Here is a 24002-nt window from a genome sequence, read left to right as displayed (position 1 = left end):
AAAGCGTGGAGGAAACAAGAATGAAAGAACTGTCTAGTCTCAAAACCTTTGCACTTTATACATCACTCTCCAGTAAGTTGCTGTTGCTGTAAGAACAGGCGACTTTAAGGGCAACCAGAATAACCAACAGTCTGTTCAGTTTAGATTGTGATCAGTGAAACATTCTAGTTCTTCAAGGACACCTATTTATTTTCTAAACATGTGCTGTCCAATAGCCGCCAGCCACATGAGGCTATCTGTTTACATTTAAATTAAAGACCAAAGTAAGCACAGGTTTAGAGTCAAGTAGACCTGAATTTGATTCCTCACAACTAGTGTGCCCTTGACTATGTTACTCTACAAACTGAAATCCTTGGTTTTCTTCATCAGTAAAATGAAGATGGTGATGATAATAGTAACTGTGATTAAAACCCTTGTATCAGTTCAGTTAGGATAAATAGTTGGTTTTCAGTAAAAATGTGTTTACTGAAATTGATTTGACCACATTATGATTGATCTTCTTGTCCCCAAAGATTCTTTAACTCTTTTTGCTTTTGTCTCAGAACACTCACAGGTAGCGCTTGTGGCTGCAGCTTTTACGCCGAGAAAACTTTGCCACAAAACATCTTGCTTTTATTATTATTTTGCATCACTCTAGGATATCGACTTTGGAAACAAAAGGCATCATTCTATTTGTAGCATTCTGTTTTTAGTAGTGGTGTTTCCGTTTACAAAATATAGTAACTCTCTCAATCGCTAAAAATGTCAAATCCTAGAAAACATAGCATTCTTACACGTGATGTTAACATCTTTCTCGAACAGCGTTGGCCGAAGATTCATTTGATGAATCCGATTTTTTCCTAAATAGACGATTCAGATGATTGTGACAATTCTCTTGTTAGTTGTGTTTAGAAATAACTCCAAGAACAGTTTTTACATGTTATTTTCACATTAAAAATCAATCAGATTTGCTTCAGCCTCAAAGAGTGTGTTTATGTAAAACTAAATGAGTACTGGCAGTGAGTTACACTTTTTATTTTCTAAATGGGAAAAGGGTTAAAAATATTTGCAGCTTCCTAGCTTGTCTCCTTGGGAGCTTATGATTTGATATTTTCTTAAAGATTGTCAAGAAAATACAGCCATTTTTGAAAACTGAGGAAAAAAAAACTATATCATTTTCAGGTGAAGGAAGCGCAACTTCATTCACATAAAACCCTTTGTTCCAATATATTTTCAAGAATTTCAAAATACAGAGTTCTTTCATCTTCAACTTTAACTTGTAAAAGCAACTGTTTCAAAAATATTGCTTTTTTTTCCCTCAAAGTATGACTCTGAGTATTCTCATGAATAACAGGGTTTATGTTAGTATAATTTACACAAACTTAGCAAAACTACTCCCATTGATATTTGGTTTGATTTATGTGTCAGTTGTGCTCATCTCTGTTGCTCCCAAGACCTTTAGCAAATTAAAATTTGGGAAGTTTATATATTGTTTCCTCTTGAATTATAAACTCCTTTAGAGTTTAAAGATTACAAACATTTCTTTTGTGAAATAGATTTAGAGAAAATATTTGGCTTATATAACTCTTTTATTCTAATCCGAACGCTTGATGTATTAGACGTAAAGTTGGAAGGAGTTTTATCTTCCAGCAATGCACCACTAACACGGTGTCAAAATGCTAGAAGACAGGCTGATCAAGATTCACTTGCTTATATTGTACTACTCTAAGTTGGTGACCCCTTCGATATACAGCCTTCTCTTCAGAGGACTGAAATTCTCATAAGAAGGATGGATGCAGCCAGACATAATGACAGCAACAACAGCAAAGATATATTTAGAGTATACCTAGCCAACTATTGCCATAAGTGGTTTTTCATATACCATCTCATTTAATTATTACAACAGCCCAGGGGTTTTGATTCTATTATTTATTTATTTTTATGTATTTTTTGAGACAGGGCCTCACTCTATCACCCAGGCCAGAATGCAGCAGTGCAAACTTAACTCACTGCAGCCTTTAATTGCTGGGCTCAAATACCTCAGCCTCGCAAAGTACTGGGACTACAGGCATGAGTCACCATGGCTGGCCTAGATTTTATTATTAACTGCACTTTAGAAATTGAAAGATTGATGTATACAGAACTTAGGTAGCTTGAACTTCTTTCAAATCATCCAGCTGCTAAAGGGCTGAGGTAAGATGAGAATCCAGCTTGTGTGTCTCTAGAGATGAGAGTTGGGTTGGTATTTGAGTCAAAACCAAGAGGAGAGAAGGTAGAGGAGGCCATCCTAGGGAAGAACAATAAGAAGTAATGAGGGGTAAAGTACATTATCCTGTGTTCTTGATAGGCAGCTGGGATTCTTGAGTCAATGGAGCAAAATTCCAGTTTGATCACTTCAAGTTTTATTATTTTGTTCAGTACAGTCTTTTTTTTGGTGGTGAGTTAAACAGAGCTGGCTATAAATCTTAGCTCTGACACTCTGTAGTAGTATGGCCTTGAGAAAATTACTTATATCCTCCTTGCCTCAGTTTCTTAATCTGTAACATGAGCTAGTAATAATATCTACCATGTAGGATTGTAAAGATTAAAGAAAATAATGAATACTACGAACATTTATTGAGCGCACACTCCATCTCAGGCACTATGTCAAGTGCTTCATATGCATCTGCTACAAAGCAGGTAAAAAGAAAAGAATACACTTAGAAAATAGGGTGACATTACAGCAAAAGAAACTATCATCAGAGTGAACAAACTACACAATAGGAAAACGTTTTTGCAATCTATCCATCTGACAAACGTCTAATATCCAGAATCTACAAGAAACTTAAACAAATTTATGAGAAAAAAAACCCTATTAAAAAGTAGGCAAAGGACATGAACAGACACTTCTCAAAGGAAGACATTTATGTGGCCAACAAACATGAAAAAGAGCTCAACATCACTCATCATTAGAGAAATGCAAATCAAAACCACAATGAGATACCATCTCACGCCAGTCAGAATGGCAATTATTAAAAAGTCAAGAAACAACAGATGCCAGTGAGGCTTTGGAGGAATAGGAATGCTTTTACACTGTTCATGGGAATGTAAATTAGTTCACCCATTGTGGAAGACCAGTGTGGTGATTACTCAAAGACCTAGAACCAGAAATACCATTTGACCCAACAATCTCATTACTGGGTATATACCCAAAGGAATGTAAATCATTCTATTTTAAAGATACATGCTGTGTATGTTTATTGCAGCACTATTCACAATAGCAAAGACATGGAATCAACCCAAATGTCCGTCAGTGATGGCCTGGATAAAGAAAATGTGGTACATGTATACCATGGAATACTATGCAGCCATAAAAAGGAATGGGATCATGTCCTTTTCAGGGATATGGATGGAGCTGGAAGCCATTATCCTAACCCAGGAACAGAAAACCAAACACCACATGTTCTCACTTATAAGTGGGAGTTGAATAATGAGAACACACGGACACAGGGAGGAGAACAACACACACTGGGGCCTATGAGGAGGGCAGTGAGGAGTAAAGTAGCTAATGCATGCTGGGCTTCATAGGTGTAGCAAACCACCACGGCACATGTTTATCTATGTAACAAGCCTACATATCCTGCACATGTATCCCAGAACTTAAAATAAAATAAAACAAGGTGACAATAGTCAGAGAAAGAAGGTTGAGACAGAGATGTGGCTCCTCATCTGTGTTATTACAAAACTCAGATCAGTGTTTGGATTCGTGGTACTGTTGAGTCTGTGTTTGACAACTAAGTCATATCTGGACTGGCAAAAGCACAGTCTGATTCTGTTCTATGTACAGTGGTAAAGATAATTCCTGAAAGCAGAAGATTTTTAAAACCTGAGTCCTCTACTGTTAAGATAATTAGATTCTAGCTTCTCACTCTGCTGTTGCCTGGCTCTGTTATCAGCAATTCAGTTCATCTTTGGTTTCTCGGTTCCTAAAATTCTATAGTTTATGACTATACAACTATAAATCATCAACTTGGATTTTTTTTTTACTGTTACTTCCAAACACTAGTATTTCAGGCTAAAATGTGAGTTTTTCTTATTTCAACTAGGCATATCATGCTGACCCAATGATAGTTAAATATATTCCAGGAGAGGTATTTAGACATGCAGGGAGTCCAGGATATGGAGTTATTTTATTAACTGAAAGGGTCATAAATGAATATTAATATCACTGCTGGAAAGAGAACTTGAAGTGATATCAAATTCTTATTTTTAATCTGTGTAATAACCTGATTTCACATATTTAAATTAGTTTAGTGGACTAAACAAAAGATAGACTGTAACCCCTCTCTAGAATACACATTTGTTAAGTTCTAATAATTTTTATCATTAAAGGATGATTTTATATGAATTCTAACATTTCGTAAGAAAAAAATTCAATAAAGAAAAAAGATACTAGTTAAGACTAATGTATGGGAGCTCATAAAACTGCAGACAAGTAGATATTAACTGTGAAATGTTTGTGGACTTCAGACACAATGACATTTAATACTCTTTGTTCTTCCTGTCTTCAAAGAAAGTTAAAGCAATAATAGATGATTAAAGTTACTGAAAATGTTTTCACAGTTCAATGAAAACTAATGCATTTTATTTCTTTCCACAGTCTTCATGAATGCAGCAATTCCCATAGCAGCTGTTCTTGCTGTAAGACACTTTTTCTTGCTTTTAGAAATGAAACCAAGTCGGTGTTTATAAATCATTTATGAGCAAGAATGTGTGGGTAGTAATGTATATTACCTCACCTCTGTGACTTCCTTCTATTGCCGTCTCCATTGCAAGAGTTCTAATCCAGACTTTCTCAATAAAGACACTATGGACATTTTGATCCAAATAAATTTTGTTCTAGGGGCTGCCCTCTGTGTTATGACGTTTAGCAGCATCCCTGGCTTCTAGCTACCAGGTGCCAGTAGCAACCTCAGTTACAACAATCAAAACATTGCCAAATGTACACTGGTACATTAGCAAACATTGCAAAATGAATAGTGGTTGGGAATTAACTGTTCTAATCTCAACAATCTAGTTCCCAGACATTCTTACAACAGGATGGAGCCAGATCATCAACCAGAAAATCCTATAATTGCATTATATTTCATACTAAAGTGACAAACTCGGCAACTGGTATTATTTGTAGAAATGTAATTAGCTGGGCGTGATGGCGCATGCCTGTAGTCCCAGTTCATTGAGAGGCTGAGGTGGGAGGATCACCTGAGCCTGGGGAGGTCGAGGCTGCAGTGAGCCATGATCACGCTACTGCACTCCAGCCTGGGCAATGAAGTGATACCCTGTCTCAAAAAAAAATGTAAATAAGTATTCTTTGGGTATTAATGCTGACAGTTTTAGTAAAGATCCACAGTGAGGACCCCAAAACAAGAGAACATTATTTTTTCTCCTGGAATATTTAGTATTGCTTGGAAAGGGCTTGACTGGTTGTCAAAAACTCTGGGTTCTCCACCCCTTTATTCCTCCTACTTAGTAACTGACAGAGTCAATTATGTAATCTGTAAGTAGAATTTTTTTCTAACTTTCTCATAAGTTTGCCACCATAATTGCAGGTAAACCTTTCAGGACTCACCAAAAGCAAGTATTGTTTTAATTAGGGAGTTTTGGATGAAGTCATTGTTATCATAGTTACAATGGGCATACTGGCGTAGCAGAATATGTTAGGTTTTTCAGATAAGACTGAATGTACGCATGTGTGAAACTTTTTCCAGCTTTCTCTAAAGAACTCCTTTCTTTGCACAGACGTTTGTGACCCATGCGTATGCCAGTGGAAACAATCTGAAACCTGCAGAGGCCTTTGCTTCACTGTCTCTCTTCCACATCCTGGTCACACCACTGTTCCTGCTCTCCACAGTGGTCAGATTTGCAGTCAAAGCCATCATAAGGTATGCACTGAAGTGTTTGACATTTTTTGCTTATTGATAATAGATATGATGTGTGCTATGTGTGCTAATGGGAGTATTTGAAAAAATATAAAAAAGAACATTAAAATCACCAGCAGGAGATAACCATTGTTAAAAATTATGATATGCTACTTTTCAGTCTTTTATTTATTTCATGTAAAAATAATTATTTCAAAACAAAAATTTTAAATTTATCTAGCATTTGTCTCCTGATTAGACTTTTTTAAAATTATTCTCCCCTCATTTAAGTTTTATAATATGCCATGTTTACTGACTATGTAATATTCTATGTTGGAAATATTCTAATTTATTTAATGATTACCTTTTTATTGAACATTTAGACTGGTTCTGTTTTCTCCCTAACAATAACATGGAAGTTCACACATCTCTGTTTATCTTTAAACTTTTCTCTGATGATTTTCTCAGATTGGATTTCTAGAAGTGAGGATACTAGTTTTAATAATATGCACATTTTTGAGGTCGTTGATGAATATGTTGCTTTCCACTGAAGTGGTAGTAGGTCAAAGAGGGCACACATTTTTAAGATTTTTAAAAATGAATACAGCCATAATGTTTTCCACTAAAACTGTGCCAGTTTATATTGGCAACAATAGTGACAGAGAATGTTAACATCATCACATTTACTATTTTAATTTTAGTTTAATCTGGAAAAAAATCCAGGCTTAAAGTCTCTGAAAATGGTAAGAATTGTAAAACCATTTTGTATTTTGCTCATTTAAATATGCTTCTATAGTGTTTCCAACCAGTGCAGATTTTTGTCTCTTCATAATTTCTCATAATGCACAGCTATAAAAATAGATGTGATATGATAAGACAATTTTTCCACCATTTTTACTTATATAAATGTTACCAAACTAGATGATACACTGCCTATACCATAGTCTATATGTCTTATGCTCCCATAAATAAGGCTGTCTTAAAAAGGAATTTTTCATTTTAGATATATGCTCTTTATAAACCTATAAAACCTCAGAATGCTTTGTAAACAGTCATTATCATATTTATATCTGGCTTTTGAAAGAAATGCCAAGATGTTGCAATATTGAAGAAAAATTGGAAAATTGAGCCTTTAAATGTATGAAGTATCATGTTGCAATTGACAGAAACATAGAACATCATTTGTGAGACTTTTAAAATGAGATAATTTTGCTAGAGTCTATATATTACTGAGAAAACTAGACTTTATTATTCAAAATACCAGAAGCTTCAGCTTTAAGCCAATAGTTTGCACTGGCTTAACAATGGCTTAATGCCAAATAAAATTAAAATGCATATAAATCATCTTATAAACCAAATTCTTACAGAATATGATAGTGTAATATAGTTTCAATGTCAACCTCTGAGACACATCATTAACAACCAGTTCTAGAGCTGTTAGTGTCTAAAGCTCAAGCCTTCTAGCCACATCTGCCCTCATTTTCTTATTGTTCTGCCTTCTGAAACACTTGTCCATATCCCTGACTACTTTTTGTAGCCCCACTTCCAAATTAGGCAGTGCTCTGGAAGAGAAGCTACTTCAAACAATAAAATTGATAAATGGCCAGAGTCTGCTATTTTGGTCCTTATTTTCATTCTCTCCACTCAACAACTGTCCCTTTCATGGTTGCACTTTTATTTGGAATTTGACTTTATACTACAAGTGGAGGTAGAAAGCAGTTGATAACTTGCAATAGATAACACCTCTGAAATCAGGAGGTTACCAAACATTAAAAGGACTTTGAGTTGATTAAAAAACAAAACAATCTAGGGGTGTCCCTCCAATCCGTGGTATATAATTCTGTGGTAGTAAATCCTAGTACAGTGGAGAATGGATATCCCTGTATATTTCTGCATAGCACTCTCCCTTTTGCACATCTCATGGAAAAGATATTTGCCAGTTTGATAAAGACCAGTCTTTTTTCAGGGCTCAGTTCCAGATTTCCCAAGCCATAGGCCAAACAAAATCTGCTTATAAAAGCCTGATTCTCTCAAATGAGTTTCAGTGGTTGAATTGCAGTTCCTACAGAGATGGCTGGTCCACAGAGAACATTAATCCTTTTTCCCACTGTGTGCTAGTTCTAGGAACCCAAATAAGTGCTCTCCCAGTGTTGACTGGACTTAGAGCATTTTCTTCTGTGCCTGGGAACCCGTGACCAACCTTTAGTGCCAGTTGGCCCACAGTGAGTTGAGCAGCCTGTTTATAATCGGAGACTTTGGTCAGCTGATTTTGAAATCTCCTCTTCAGGAACTGTGGAAATTCTAAGTCCCTCACTGCTCTCTTAAATACATTTAGAAAGTTGGTGGGTTAGAATGGGATAAAGCACACTCTCAAACCTGTGTTATATATGCATGTAAGAGATTTGTAAACTTCTCTACTGGAGGAAAATTTCATACCATGTTCAATTCTCAGTTCCAGAATAATTCTATGCTTTCTTTGAAAGAGGTTTGGGTTATTAGCCAAAGTTGTCTTCATGGCATTCAATGACTGAGACCTGTATGTATCTCATAAAATGGAAGAATGAGGCACGTGTGATTCAGATTGTCTCCTCACACCTCCCAGCACCCCACACCACTTGATTTTTCTGGACATTTGATGATGAAGCGTTCTTGTTTACTTTCAAAAAACAGAATAATGAAAAGTAACTATTATCTAAAATAATAAAATGCTCAAAGAAGAGAGATTTCTTTTTTAGGAGACTTGCCTCACTTCTCCACTTTGCTTTATTTGTAAGGAAATAATATATGTGTTTTGCTCTTTTGAAAACAATATGTTATGTCCTTTATAAATAAGTTGAGCTTAGGTTTCTATACATTGTGTTTGATGCACAATTCAATACCTATGTCTGAAGAGGCTATTTGCCAAGAGAAAAACAAATCGGTCACTTTGTTGGGAAATAACTTTATGTCTTTGCTCTCATGTACCTCCCAAAGGAATGTACGCATGACTTGTCCACTGTATTACCTTCAGTCAAGTAAATTGTTATTGATATTTATCATAAAGCGTATACTTTGGCCTGGTCTTTGTATTTCAGTTTACAAAATTTTATAATTCCTACAAAAAAGAAAAAAAAACCCATGTGACTGCTGGCAACAAAGTCTGTTTTCCCAATTAATATAGCACTTGTCCAGAGTACTTAAGCTGTGTCTACCCACCCAAAGTGTAAGACCCTAAATATTTTTGTGAATGGTCTAAACAAATGAGAAAATAGTAAAATACTGATTTAGAAAGGTGGTAGAGGCAGCGTAGCAAATTGATTGGTATAAAATATACCTGCTTTCAAATCCTAGCACTGCCAGGAAATACTCATTGTGTGACCGCAAACATGATTTAGTGTCTCTGTAGCTCAGCTTCCTCACTTGTCAAATGAGCACGATAATGTTACCTGCTTATGGTGGTTGAGAAAATTAAACGAGATAATACATAAAAAGTACCCACCATGTTGCCTAAATATTTTAGGCATGTTACAAATCTCCATTTTACCATCTTACCACCATTTTACCCATCTCTACCCCCGCCTCAGAGCATCTTCTGTGGATGTGCATTCATTTATTGATACAGGTACATTGCTAGGCATTAAGAATTCCAAAGATAAAGACAGACTGAAATCTGCAGGGAGTCCACAGCCTAGTTGGAGAGACGAGGAAGGGAAACTAATTACTGTATGATGGGTTATGGCATTATAAAGCTATACACAGAATGCTATGGCCCATAATGGGCATCTTTGAAGCTTTTTGAGAGAGAAGGGAAACTATGAGGCCAGTAAACATTTAAAGGAGGTGGTGGCTCTTTCGTAGAATCCTTAAAAATAGGTAAGACTTGGAAAGCTGGAGAAAAAAATGTAAAACGTGTTTTAACAGAGGGAGCAGTATATTCAAGGGGAAGAGGTGGGTAAGTAGGTGAGAAACCTTGGTATCTTCAGGAGATTGAAAGTAGTTCAGTGTCATTGGAGGAAGGGCTCTGATGTGGGAATTATCAGGGCATGAAGCTGGAGAGTAAACTCCTGAGCAGCTTTTAGATGATGCTAAAGATGCTGAAAGGCAACTGGATGCCATTTGTGACTTTAAGAAGCAGGTTGTTACATGCACAGATTTGCATTTTTAAAATATAAACCTGGAAGCACGGTGGAAATTACTTCACACTTGGTCGGGATTTGTGCATTTTCCATAATTTTTTACCTCTGTGATTTCTGAAAGGATCTCATATGAATAGAAAATGCTTCTTGTATTACCCATTTATTATTTCATTAGGCATTTCTTGAGGAATTACCATGCTATATTTTAGGTATTGGGATAGATTCTAAAGATGAAAATCTTTGCTCTTAAAGAGTTCACAGTCTAGAGGGAGAGATAGACATGGAACAAACAACAACAATGACAAAACGGTAGCGCCGGAGATCCTCAGCCAGAGAGTCTAGAATGACTGGAGACATGGGAAAGGAAGGGAAGTAAGTAATACTAACAGATGAGTTAGTATTGGCATCCATTGGTGGTCCTTGTCATTGATGTTTCAAAGTGGGATGTTATGAAGAAAGAATGTCGTCCCCATTCCCAATCAAGGTCAGGGATTGTTGCTTCCAATGCTCAGGAAGAGTGGGGCTCATTTATTCCATAAAAGCTTTGAGGCTACATTGGAAAGATTAGTGATTCGTATCTATACTAGAAATGGGAATGGAGAATTGAACCAACCGACCTTACTTAATGTCTGAATCATTGGTTTATCTCTTCTTTGATTTATTCAACAAACATTCCTTGAACGACATGTGCCAGGCATTGTTAGATTTGGAGTTATAAAAGCAAATGAGCCTGGCTGCTCAACTTTCTTTTTTTGTGTGGAGAAATAGTGTGAGACTGTTTAAAGGTATTCCTTTGATTGACAGAGCTGCACTTCTTAAAATCAAGTCTTTTCAAAACATAAGAACAGAATGACAATTACAATCTATAAAAGTGAGGATGAAATAACTGCCATTTAAGAGGAATAAAATCATGTTTCATAAGCCATTTATAACACTGTTTTTCAAGTCTATGTGGTCAGACTTTGCTGTCAAAGACTCAAAGAAAGTGTACAAACTGAAGCTCTTCCTAAACAATTACCTCTTTTAGTTCCCTGGAAGTGCAATTTGACAGCTAATAGATTGCCTCAATGGATTTTCGTCTTCCTTCATGTTTCTAATGAATGCAAAGCCAAAACGCTTAAAGATCATAGGCAGCAGACTAAGTTAAATTTACTTTTTTCTCATTTTGTTATTGTGTCACAAGAAACAAGTTCTGAAGACTTGTCTGGTGGAACTTGACTATAAGTTCAAATAAAATTTTTAAAAAAGAAACCATTTATTTCATACATACATTTTCTAGTTTTCTATCAAAGACAATACCTCCCCTGTAGTTGCTGATGCACGTACCAAGCAACTTTTTCCACTTGCTGCATCCTAGCTTGCCAAAAGGAACACTTCTTTTCCTTTGCGACTTCACTGAATTTCCTTTTGTATGTTATTTTATTTCTAGGATGATGTTTACAAACCACATTATCGTTTTCTTTGTTTTACTTATTTATTTTTGATCCCGATCCTATGACACTGGTTTGAGAAAGTTAGAATGGGTAGAGTGGATGAGCCAAGGAGTCTTGTGCCCAGCCTAAGGAGGTTACAGTAAAGAATGTTTGCAAACCAGTCTTCTAGAGCAGGGCCTCTCTAGAGGTGCTCGTGAAGCGCCTCTGGGTGTTGGTCAAATGCATAACGTGATTCTTATTTGGAAGCAGGGCTGAGATTTTCTGTTTTTAATAAGCTCCCAGTTGATGCTGATGCTGCTGGTTCTTGGCTGAAACTTTTGAGCAGCAAGACTCTAGAGGCCCCTCTCCTTGCCAGCTTCAGAAAATGTGAATAATACATAGTGCTTAAGCAAGATACACAGTGGCCAAGGATTCCAGATCTGCATGTTACATGCTAAATGGTTTTAGGCAGGTTACTTAGCTTCTCTGTACCTCATCTCCCCATCATTTGTAAAATTAGAATACTAACAGGAATTTCCTCATTGGTGTTATCTTTAACCACGCTGTTCCAAGTTCCTAAACAACGTCACTGTTTTTGACAAGAAATATAATTGCAAAAAAAACGCACAGAAGGTTGTGTTGAAATTAGGGTGACAAGTGGTCCTGACTTTTCTGACATTTTTCTGGTTTTAGCACTGAAAGTCCCATGTCCTGGAAACCCCCCTGTCCTCGGCAATTTAGGATGTTTGGTTGATGTAGGTGAATTCTCAATTGGTCTTGAAAAATGACTCTCTCAGGCATCGTACTCACCATAATAATGTGTGTTAAAATTATTATTTAGGTAGCATTTTGCTGGTGGTGGTTTTATTGTCGACTCTTATTCTGTGTTTGTTGCTTTTTTGCAGTGTTCAGAAGCTGAATGAGTTTCTCTTGAGTGATGAGATTGGTGATGACAGTTGGCGAACTGGTGAAGGTTCGCTTCCTTTTGAGTCCTGTAAGAAGCACACTGGAGTTGTAAGTGCTTTATTTTTGTTATGGAAGTTATGAATAGAGGACAGTCTCAGCAGAATGGACAGATTACTACAAGTGAGATTATAAGAGATTATAAGCTTTATTTTTTAACCCCTGTGAAGAAAAATTGCCACTTGCTTCTGTACAACCTCACAAGTCTAAAATTAGACAAATGTATAAGGCTTGTCTTTATAAATCCAGGAAAAAATTATCCTAAGAGATAATACATGTCTAATTCAAAAGGAAATTGAGAGTTTGGTTACTCCAAATTTATATTAAAATAACATAAAATAAGTTTATGACTCATGCACCATTTTCTTATAATACCGTTTAGCTATACTACAGTTTATAGTTTAAAACATATTTTCTGATGCATTTTATCTTTTTATCCACTTAATATATTACATTGTCTCTTTTTATTTTCCAGTTGAATTACGTTACATTGTCTCTTTTTTTATTTTCCAGCTCTTTTTATTTTGCATGTCATGAGGCTTAAATAAAGTCGTAAGATTACTAAGTGGTAGAGCTAGAATTAAAACTTGAATCTTGTAAGTTGTAGTCCAGTTCATTTATCCATGATGCAAATATTTACTTAGTGTCTACATAAAATCTATAAACATAGTCAATATTATTTTGTCATACATTACATGTAATATGAATAAGCTTTTTTAAATATATGCCTGTGTTTTTAGATTTTTTTGGCTGACTTGTGCTTTGTACCAAGACTTAGGGTTTTAGCAATGAACAAGACATGTGAGATCCTTCCTGTCACAGAATTCACTTTCTTGAGGCAGGAATTGATAAGCAAATTAAAACAATAACATAGTTTCACTGTGTGAAGAAAATAAAAGAGGACATTAGAGAGTGAATTGGGTACTTGAAACAGGGTGGTCATTTCCAAGAAGGCCCGTCTGGAGATCCAGCATTTGAGCCAAGACCTGAATAACAAAATAGGTACCTTTCCTGAAAAGTTATGGAAAAAGAGTATTCCACTCAGGAGAACTAGCAGATGCAAAGATCTTAAGGTAGGAATTAATTTGGCGTATTCAAGGAACAGAGGGGTACTGGGGTTGGAGCCTGGTAAAGGAGAGAAAAATGAGATGATGTGAGAACAACGATTGAGGGCCCCTGTAAGCCATGGAAAGCGTTTAGATTTTATTGACATGCAATAGGAAATTACTGGAAGATTTCAAAGTAGGGAGTAATATAATTTCATTTATATTTTTAATATAATTTCATTTATATGTTGTTGTTTTCTGTGTAGAGGGAAGTCAATGGAGGACAAAGAGTAAAACACATAGATCAGTAAAGAAGTCATTATAATAATATAGGCAGGAGAGGAGGACGGTTGGAATTACAGCTTCTGGTCCAGTTGCAGTGGATATTGTGGAAAAAGGAGATCAAATTCAGTGTACACTTTAGAGGCTGAGCTGATGAAGACTTGCCGATAGCTTGGATGGAGGAGATGAGGCAGAAAAAGGACTCAAGGAAGAATCCTAGGTTACTGGCTTGACTTCTGGGTAGATGATGTAGCTGTTGAGGTAGAATCAAGAGGTACATTTTGCACATGCAAATTTTGAGATACTTCTTAACCCAAGAAGAGACATAAGCTTTGGAGATATAAATTTAAGAGTCACTAGCCATTAGATAATACTTAAATCAATGACTGGATTATACAGTTTTCTTGAAGGAAGTGTCTAAAAAATTCTGAAGAAATTCTTAAAAATTAACATATTTCACAAAGTAGAAAAGCATTATTCCACAGTGAGTCATAAGTTAATATTAGTTATCATTGTTACTATTAGAAAAAATATGAATATATTTACCATTTATGTGAACCAACACAAATGTGTATTCAATCTCCTGACTGGAACTGATTGGAATTTGGAAAGCTTTTGCCAGGAAATCAATCTATATTATTATTTTTTACATCATGTTTAAAACTGCTAAAAAATAGTTGAGGCAATCATGTAACTATATTTAGACTTATTTCCTTCTGCTGTTCTGGAGGGTTTTTGTTTGTTTGTTTGTCTGTTTCTGTTTTTGTTTTTTAACTTTCTGGTAAGTTGTTTTACTGAACAGGTATGATTTTGTCTGAGAAGGGACCACCACCATGCTTATATATGCTGGGGGAACAATGCCTCAAAGTGTTTGTTTGTTATTGTATGGACATGGACACAAAGACAAAAATATTAAAGAGTGTCTAAACTTTTAGGCAATAGGGGGTCAAATGTTTGATTAGAACCAGTCTCGTCACTCTTTGGATGGTCCCAGACTACCAAGGAACTTATCTTTCAGAGATATGGGGATGAGCAGAATGTGATGACCTCAAGAAATGGGATATAGGAGGTCAAGTTCATGGAGTTAGGGAAATCTGAAGAATTTTTTTGTATGAGATGTGGCATAGAAGAAAAATTGAACTGAGAAAAGGTTTTGGAAAGAAAAAAAGAATCCCCTACAAATGCATCCAACGTCTTCAGGGTTATTGAAACCAGACTGGACTTCTTGATGTCTTTCAGGGTCATTCATCACTGCTGAGGGGCCAAACCACAAATGACAAACTTTTTAAAATGGAGTGAAAAAAGTTGTGTGTTTGAAAATAACACTAATGGAAACTCCTTCTTGAGAGCGCTTAAGATACTATGTATTCTGTAAAAACTTAGAGTTAAGTGGTTTTGGCTGTAGAACCTCCATGGAGAATTAGTGGCAGTCTAGGGCCAAAGTCTCTTCATATTACATCTGTGGAACTTCGACTCAAATCTCTGTCAACACATCTACTCTTCCCACCCTCTTCTTAGTTTTGTGAAGGGCATGAAGTCATTTCTTTTGGACCTGTGGGGGCAATAATGTTACAGAATGAAAGACTCTAGAAGACAGTACATTTTATATGTAGGTGTAGACCTGTTTTGTATGGAAAATATACTTAGCCTAAAGGATAGTGGCTTTCTATAACCTCTCATGCAGTGTACTTCCAGGAGTATTTGTGAGGGCTGTGAGAAGGAAAAACAAAACTAAAATAAAGTTCACGAACATACTCTTCTCCTCTTTCTCTTTGTATTAAGTCAAAATATATTAGTATTTTCTGTGTGACAGAACCACTGCTAGTGTCTTACTTTCTAATCTTTTCAGTGGCTTTTTAATTTGTGTATTTATTGGCATGTAGCCTAGCAATGTACTATTTGATAGTTTGGGTGTTCTCTTGATACACCAGTTGATGGAAATTGGAAGAGCAATATCTTGTTTGGATTGAATTACTGATTATTTGAGGACATTCCTAATTCCCATGGTAGAACCCAGTGGATTTTTCAAAAAGCTAAGCCTGCAGTTCCAGGCCAAAAAATAACCCCCCAAAACCAACAAAGTTCACAATTCTAGAATCCGTTGCTTTTCTAGGTAACTTAACAGTTTAAAGTGTATTATTACTTAGCCTTCATAGTCTCTATAAGGTATTTGTGTAGGAAGACAATTATGGCTGAGTGCATTGGTTCATACCTATAGTCCCAGCACTCTGGGAAACTGAGATGGGCGGATTGCTTGTATCCAGGTGTTTGAGACCAACCTGGGCAACACAGGGAGAACCTGTCTGCACAAATAGTAAATAAGTTAGCTAGGCATGGTGGCAAATGCACCTGTAGTCTCAGCTTCTCAGGAGGCGGAGGTGGGAGGATCACTTGAGCCTGGGAGGTCAAGGCTGCAGTGAGATGTGCTCATGCCACTGCACTCCAGCCTGGGTGACAGAGTGTGACTCAGTTTCAAAAAAAAAAAAAAAAAGGTTAATTATTTATGTTGAAATACTGACTCAATATGTTTCTGGAAGAAATTTTGAGTTTTGAAATTTTTCCAGATTAGAGGTTTATGAGCTAAATATTCCACCTTCTCATTAGCCACTTATCTCTGTGTGAAACTGAACTAAAAAATTAGAGAATGACAGATTTCTAGGTATGACTTACATTCACCTTAACTATGTGAAGACTGTCACACCTCAGCTGGCATCCTCTTTATAATGGATATTTTAGTCCGTTGACTAGGAATAGGGCTATAACATTGGAGATAGACTAGATCATTCTATAAGACTTATGGATCTCCTGATGAAACACTGTAATATCTTTGGGCAAAAATTCTAGATCTTTATGCTTTTGTCAATCCATAGCAGATGCTGGGTGCTGTGCAGCTCAATCTGATTTATGTGAGTGTATCAGATTAAAACTCCTCATGATTCAGAGAATAATCAATAATGTACTGGTGGAACGTTTACAAGCCTGATAGCTGTATTAGTCTATTCTTACACTGCTAATAAAGACATACCTGAGACTGGGTAATTTATAAAAGAAAGAGGTTTAATGGACTCACAGTTCCACATGACTGGGGAGGCCTCACAATCATGGTGGAAGGCAAAGAAGAAGCAAAGGCACGTCTTATATGGTGGCAGACATGAGAGCGTGTGCAGGGGAACTCCCCTATTTAAAACCATCAGATCTCCTGAGACTTACTCACTATCACGAGAACAGCACGGGAAAAGGCCCCCCCTTCCATGATTCAATTACCTCCCACTGCGTCTCTCCCATGACAGCCAAACCATATGATAGTCTAACAAATGGATTCTAGTTTGACCTGAGTTAATCTGATCACCTTTTAACACCACACAGTTGTTTTTATTGCCTGGGCATAATCCATCCATATCACTGGAGAAATATTATCCAAAAAAGATTATCCATACCACTGGAGAAAGATAATCCATCCATATCACTGGAGAAAGATTATGGGACTCTGTACTTTAACTTCCATCATTTACAAGTATCCTATTTTCATATTTTCTTAAGAGGCATGTGAATGAGGTTTAACTATAACTTAAGAATTTTTCTTTTTACTTTTATGAAGGAGTCGTTGAGATAATTAAAATAGACATCCACTTGTTTCTTTTTCTTGGAACTTAGTTAGCAATGTGAGTAAATGTTCGGTAAAACCTCATTTTTTTAATAAAGCTTCAACTTGTGTTCTTTTCCATTTGGAATGCAGCAGCCAAAAACTATAAACAGGAAACAGCCTGGAAGATATCACCTGGACAGCTATGAGCAATCAACACGGCGTCTACGTCCCACAGAAACAGAGGACATCGCAATAAAGGTTATTTTTATTTCCTAGATTCTTACATGAATAGATACATTTATGTTACTACTTTATGGCAAAGTTCTGTGAAAGTGTCCTAAATTGTGCCTTTAAATTCTTTTTACAGTTGTCATTAATCCTAACAACATTTAAAAAAAAAATCTGAGTTTTAGTTTTCAGTTCTTCCTCATCTCCCAGACACAATTTTTGCTCCAGCAGCACATTTCAATAACCAGAGAATGTGCCTTTCTTCTGAATCTGCTTTAGAAGCTAGTGTCGCATGTATTTTTTTCTGGTATTCCTGTGTTTATCAACCAAATAAATTGATTCATGGAGAATACCAACATTATAAATTCGTATTTTAGGAATATAAATTAGATAGTCATTGTTTTCAATCAGGGAAGACTCAGACTAGTGTATGCATTCACCAGTTTCCCGGTACTGCCCTCGATCTCATTTCAAATTTGGCTATTTGGACTCTCCCCAGGCGTTGCGCTTAAGTTAAGGCAGAACAGGCAACCTAGAGTTGGGGATAAGAGGGAGTGGTCAGTGTTGCGCAGGAACTGGAATAGCTGCCAGCAGCAGTCAAGGGCCTCCATCCATGGGAGCTGCCAGAGTCCTGGAAACTTAGCAAACTGGCTGCATTGGCTATTGGAGGATATCCAATTCCTCTGCACAGCCTAGGCCAGTCAGAGAGACGGAGAGGCTCGGTATGGGGTGTATAGTAGAGCCAAGAGCTATGTTTAGGTCTCTCTCTCCTTGACACCTGACACAATACCTTCCCACAATAGCCGCTTCACAATCGGAACAAACCTGTGATTGAATGGAACAAGCTAGTGCTAGCCCTCCCTTGTCCACTAACTTGATGTGTGATGTTTGGGCACATTACTATGCCTCACTGAGCCATAGTTTGCCCATCTTGAGGTGGACATGCCATTTTAGTGTGGTTGTTTTGGGGTTAAAAGGATATGTCACACAGGAATTTTAAAGAGAGTTCTAGTGATTCTTGACTTTGGTTATGCGTTAGAATCACCTACAAAGCTTTAAAAAAAATGCGTGTGTGTGTGTGTGTGTGTGTGTGTGTGTGTGTGTGTGGTGTTCCTAGGCAATTATAATGGTCAGGCAGAGTGTGAACTAGGGGCTATGAAAAGATAAGGAATGAGAGATTGGAAAGGGTCCTCTATGCTGTTGTTTCCCCACAATGCCCAGATAACAACTAATGTATTGGTGAATAAAAAACAGGGCCGGTTTTTAATTGACATTTTCTGTTCACTATAATAGGAATCTAAAAATATGTCTTTTCCATGTGTTTCATTAATTTTCATTTTGAAAGAAAAAAGAGAGACTATTATGATTTCTTTTCCAAAATTGACCATTCATGCATTAGAAAAATAGCTGCTTATCAGTGGCTCTGAATTTGCTGTGCTTCTGAAAGGCCTCCGCAGTTTCAGGCTCACTTTCAAGCCCAAATTAATTTTTTATTTATGGCAAAAGCTCACAAATTGGTAATAATGTATTTATTTTTTGAAATGTTTTTAATGTGAAATACTACATACTTCAGAGAAGTACGTATTTATATCAGCAGCTCCCTCAGAAAATGCAGCAACACGTGTATCTGCTGTCTTCTTACATATTTCCCCCGAGATATAATTGCCACCCTGACTCTTACAGTCATCATTTCCTTGATTATTCTTGCTATGCCCGCATCCCTAAAAACATATTTTTAGTTTCTTAAAAGTTTAAATATGTGTGTGTGTGTGTTGCGTCTTTTGCTCAACATTATGTATGTGTAATTCATCCATACTGCTGTAACCGCAATTCATTCACTCTTATTGCTCTTCTATTGTATAAATTGTTCTACTGTATAAATATACCAGAAGTTAATTATCTGTTCTACTTTTGATGGGCTGTTGGGTGTTTTTCAGTTTGGGGCTATTGTGAACAGTTGCTGAGTTATACCATATGTGCATCCTCAGCCTTCCTAGATAATGGCAAACTACTTTCCAAAGTGATGGTGCCAATTTATACTTTCACCAGAAGTGACTGAGAGTTCCAGTTGTTCTACATCTTCACTAAAAAAAATGCTTTTCTTTTTTTTTTTTTTTTTTTCTCCAAGTTTGACGTGCTGCGAGAGATGCAACTGTATCTTGCTGTGGTTTTTATTGGCATTTTTCTGATTACAAATGAGGTCAGACAACTTGCGATAAAGATATATTTATGAAAATGGCCATTGGGGTTTGGGTTTGGATTTCTCTTTTGTGAATTGCCAGGTTGTTTGTCCTTCTCCTCTTTAAAAATTCTTGGCCAGGCATCGTGGCTCATGCCTGTGATTCCAGCACTTTGGGAGACCGAGATGGGTGGATCGCGAGGTCAGGAGATCGAGACCATCCTGGCTGACATGGTGAAACCCGTCTCTACTAAAAATGCAATAAATTAGCCGGGTGTGGTGGCAGACACCTGTAGTCCCAGCTACTCGGGAGGCCGAGGCAGGGAGACAGGGAAATGGCGTGAACCTGGGAGGCGGAGCTTTCAGTGAACCAAGATCGCACCACTGCACTCCAGCCTGGAGGACAGAGCGAGACTCCGTCTCAAAAAAAACAAACAAACAAAAAAAAACTTTTAATACGACTTTGACAGTCAAATATGTTGCAAAATTCTTCTCCCACTCTATGTGGCTTGGCTTTCCACTCTATGATATCTTTCACTGAGCAGAAGTTCTTAATTTGAATATAGTCTAGTATACAACTTTTCCTTTATGGTTAATGCTTTGGTGTTTGGTCTTATTTAAGAAAACTTTTCCTACCCAGAGGCCATGATGACGTTCTATGTTAGCTCCTAAAAGCTTTGAAGCTACCCTTTTTACCTTTAGTCCTTTAATAGACATAAAATCAATTTTTGTGTTTAGTATGAAGTAGGGATGTGATTTAGTAGGTAAATCAGTGATGAATAATTTATTAGTAAATCATAAATGTAGCAGTAGTACATTTAGTAGTAGTCATTTTCCCAAATTTAGTAGTAAATCAGTAAGGTCTGATTTAATGTTTTCAAGTGTGATATCTAGTTGCCTAGCCCCATATATTGATCACTGTCCCCACTGATCTTCAGTGTGATGTCAGTTACACATCAAGGATCTATATGTGTGTGAATCAGTTGATAGCCTTTATTGATTTTTCTCAGACTTATTTGTCTGTTCAGTATTCCGCTGTAATGATTACTATAGCTTTCTAATGAACACTGATACCTTTTAGAACAAGTCTTTATAACTGATTTTTGTTGTTTTTTTTTTGGTTTTTTGTCCTTCTTAGCTATACTTGGCCCCTTGGGGGAAGGAGGCTTAGGTGGTCTGGGGCTCACACCTTTGAATTTGTATTTTTTCCTTATATTTTTGACTTGGCATTTCCTAACTGCTTCTTTTGGTGAGATTTTTTACAAACCAAATTTTGTTCATTGTTGTTACTTATTTTCAGCAGGAGAAAATGGACAGTGGTCTGTGTGTGCTCTGCCTTTACATTTAAAAAAACATTCTTTTCATTGAGGTGAAATTCACTTAGCAGACAACCATTTCAAAGTGAACAATCCAGTGGCATTTAGTACATTGACAATGTTGTGCAACATTTACCTAGTTCCAAAACTGTTTCATCACCCCAAGAGGAAATCTCAAACCCGTTAAGCAATTGCTTCCCATTTCCCACTCCCTTTGCCCTGGGCAGCAACCAGTGGATTTTGCCTATTCTGAATATTTCATATAAATGGAATTATATACTAGGTGACATTTTGTGTCTATCTGGCTCCTGCTTTTAAATTTTAATTCATTCTTTCCCTGTATCCCTGATACTCCTTCCTATCAAAATCACCTCGTCTCCAATATACGTACCCTCTAACCCCATCATTATAGAACCAGCTCTAATGTGCTTGATGTGCTTAGGCATGCTCATATCTTTGTAAAATATGTAGTGTTGTCATTAAGTGTGTGTGTGCTCTCAATTTACTTCAATGTTTTCTTGATCGTTTGCTTCTGCTAAGCGCACCATTGTATCCTGTAGACTGTCGCTGCATTTTACTTATCCCCTAGTGATGTACACTGAGCTTGCCTCCATCTTTCCTCTATCAGAAACCCTGCTATGACGTTCATCATTGTACCTATCCTTACAAGATGCTTTGCAAAGACTGATTTATATATTAGCTGATTTTCCAAGTTGAAACATCTAGTTGGGGAAGTCAGGATTTTAACCCTGCTGGTGGGGAATTTAGTGCATTTTGTAAAAGGTGGGAGGGAATGAAAGTGTAAATGGTAGCAGAAGAAATTAACTTTAACCTTCCTGCTCTTCTGTCTTTCTTGTGTGGATGTTGTTCCTTCTTTTAGTTCATTGTAGCACCAAGTCAGAAGGTGACATTTCATTCTTCTAGTTCTTTCCTGCTACTTTCAGACCATAACCTTCCCCTGTCACCCTCATAAAGCTATGGTGTTTTCTACCTGCTCTCACATCTGTTATCAGAGGACCTCATAATCACTCTTCCACCTTCACTGTAGATGTGAGTATGTTTCCTAGTCCACCGTTCTGTCTTTGTATGTGCTACACATGGTTAGGATTTAAACTTCCAAGGGTACAGTCTATCCAGTATCCCAGCCTGAAAATCCCCTAATCTACTGTCATTCCTTTGCACCTCACCTGGATAACTGTGTCACCTTCTCCATAGCACACAGCAGCCTGGTTTTACATGTGTAGAAGGCATGAGGTTGGATTGCTGCAGAAAGGTACTAAAGGAATTTTAGCATTCTTCATAATAGCACGAATTGAAAGACCCTCCTTTCACTTTCATTCTCTTTAATTTGTCATTTACACCACTAAATAGCCATAACTCTAAATCAGAATTTCACCATTGTGTGTTCTACCTTGGGTTGAATCTTTTAGCACTTACACATTTTTATTTTAATTAGAAATTGTTCATTGATATCACAGGTATAATTTAATACCACACTCATATAATCTGTATTCACACTTGGTCACCACCTGGAACTGCATCCCCTCTATCTTACTCTATTAGACTAGTCAGTCACTGACAACAAAATCCTGGTACCCAAGCTTTCTCTGGCCTTTAATTTCATGGTCATTTTTTTTTTTTTAACACCATTGAAACTTTCAATATCTTGAGCCCCTTCTTTTTCTTCCAGTCCTTTAGCACCTTTCTGCAGCAATCCAACCTCATGCCTTCTACACGTCTATAACCAGGCTGCTGAGTGCTATGGAGAAGGTGACACAGTGATACAGGCCAGCATGGTCACAGATTCATTATCTCCAATCTCAGCTCACTCCCATTCCCCAGTAGCTATCTGCCATCCTTTCACATGTCTCTTAGCAGCATTATTTTCCAAACCTACAGTAGCTATGTAGCTGTCACCACTCTATTCCCACCTCCTTCTCTCCCCTTTTGCCTCCTCTTTCTCCAGATCACCTTAGCTCCCAATTCGCTGAGAACATCAAGGGTGTCATGTAGGGCCTCTCTCAGTTTCATGCTGGCCCTTGTCCACAAGCATCTATTTTTGTGCCTCTTTTAGCCTCCTCACCTACTCTGGGAGAGAAAATGGAATCTTCAGCCTCTGAGGCTGTTTAGTTTGTTTGCATGCCCTTTGTCATTTAACCGTAATGACAGCCCCAGCCAGCTCTGCCCCAGCTAGCTCTATTCATCGTTTCCTCTGACATATTTTATAGTTTTTTGATCTTCGGCCTATTCTCACTATAGTTGTTTACGTACAAATGCTTTCAATGACATTCAGTATATTTAACAAAACTAGTTAAAAGGCCTCTTTTTCCAAAAAGTTTTTTGACTCATCCTAGATGTAAATGATTTTCTTTATGAGCTGCTGTTGTACTTAGTGTCTGCGTGTCCCCTCTATTTGGTATTTAGCCCATAATGTTGTGTCTTGTACTCACTTCTTTCCATGGTTTACTTACTCAACTGATTGCAAGCTTCAAGAGAGCAGGGAGGATGCATTAGGCCTTCTTTGTAATCTATGCCAACCTAACCTGTGCCTTACACAGAGTGAGGATGATCAGCCATATTTATAAAGCAATCAGTAATTCTAATCGAGCCCTTCTGTGAGACCCTCCTTCCCTGACTAATTTCATGCATAACTATGTTATGGATATTACTAAATGTTGTTCCATGTATATTACAAGCTAGAGAAAACCTGCATGGACAAACATAATCTAGCCTTTTCAAGCAGAGTTTTTCACTCTTTAAGTTGTTCATTTTATGAAGAGTTTTTAGGGTTATATGTAGTTATAATTGAGATATCACAAATCCATTCTGCAAAATTCCTAAACAACAGTGTGCTTAGAAATTTCATTTATGGTTTTGAGATAAGATATTAGTTTATGGCCGGGCGCGGTGGCTCAAGCCTGTAATCCCAGCACTTTGGGAGGCCGAGGCGGGCGGATCACGAGGTCAGGAGATCGAGACCATCCTGGCTAACACAGTGA

General features: G+C 37.1%; 1 protein-coding gene across 1 annotated transcript in view; it reads left to right on the top strand.

Annotated features, from left to right (window-relative positions):
• Positions 1-24002, top strand: part of ABCC9 (ATP-binding cassette, sub-family C (CFTR/MRP), member 9) — a 144882-nt gene that overhangs the window by 40829 nt on the left and 80051 nt on the right. Inside the window, exons 13-16 of the mRNA XM_011955729.1 lie at positions 4619-4659; positions 5758-5900; positions 12309-12417; positions 17431-17538. Coding sequence (XP_011811119.1) covers positions 4619-4659; positions 5758-5900; positions 12309-12417; positions 17431-17538 — 401 coding nt within the window. The remainder of the gene's footprint in view (positions 1-4618; positions 4660-5757; positions 5901-12308; positions 12418-17430; positions 17539-24002) is intronic.

The sequence above is a fragment of the Colobus angolensis genome, unplaced genomic scaffold, assembly GCF_000951035.1.
Source record: "Colobus angolensis palliatus isolate OR3802 unplaced genomic scaffold, Cang.pa_1.0 Scaffold11, whole genome shotgun sequence".
Classification (NCBI taxonomy): Eukaryota; Metazoa; Chordata; class Mammalia; order Primates; family Cercopithecidae; genus Colobus; species Colobus angolensis.
The sequence above is the reverse complement of the archived record's forward strand: the minus strand, read 5'-3'. Positions and strand labels throughout refer to the sequence as shown.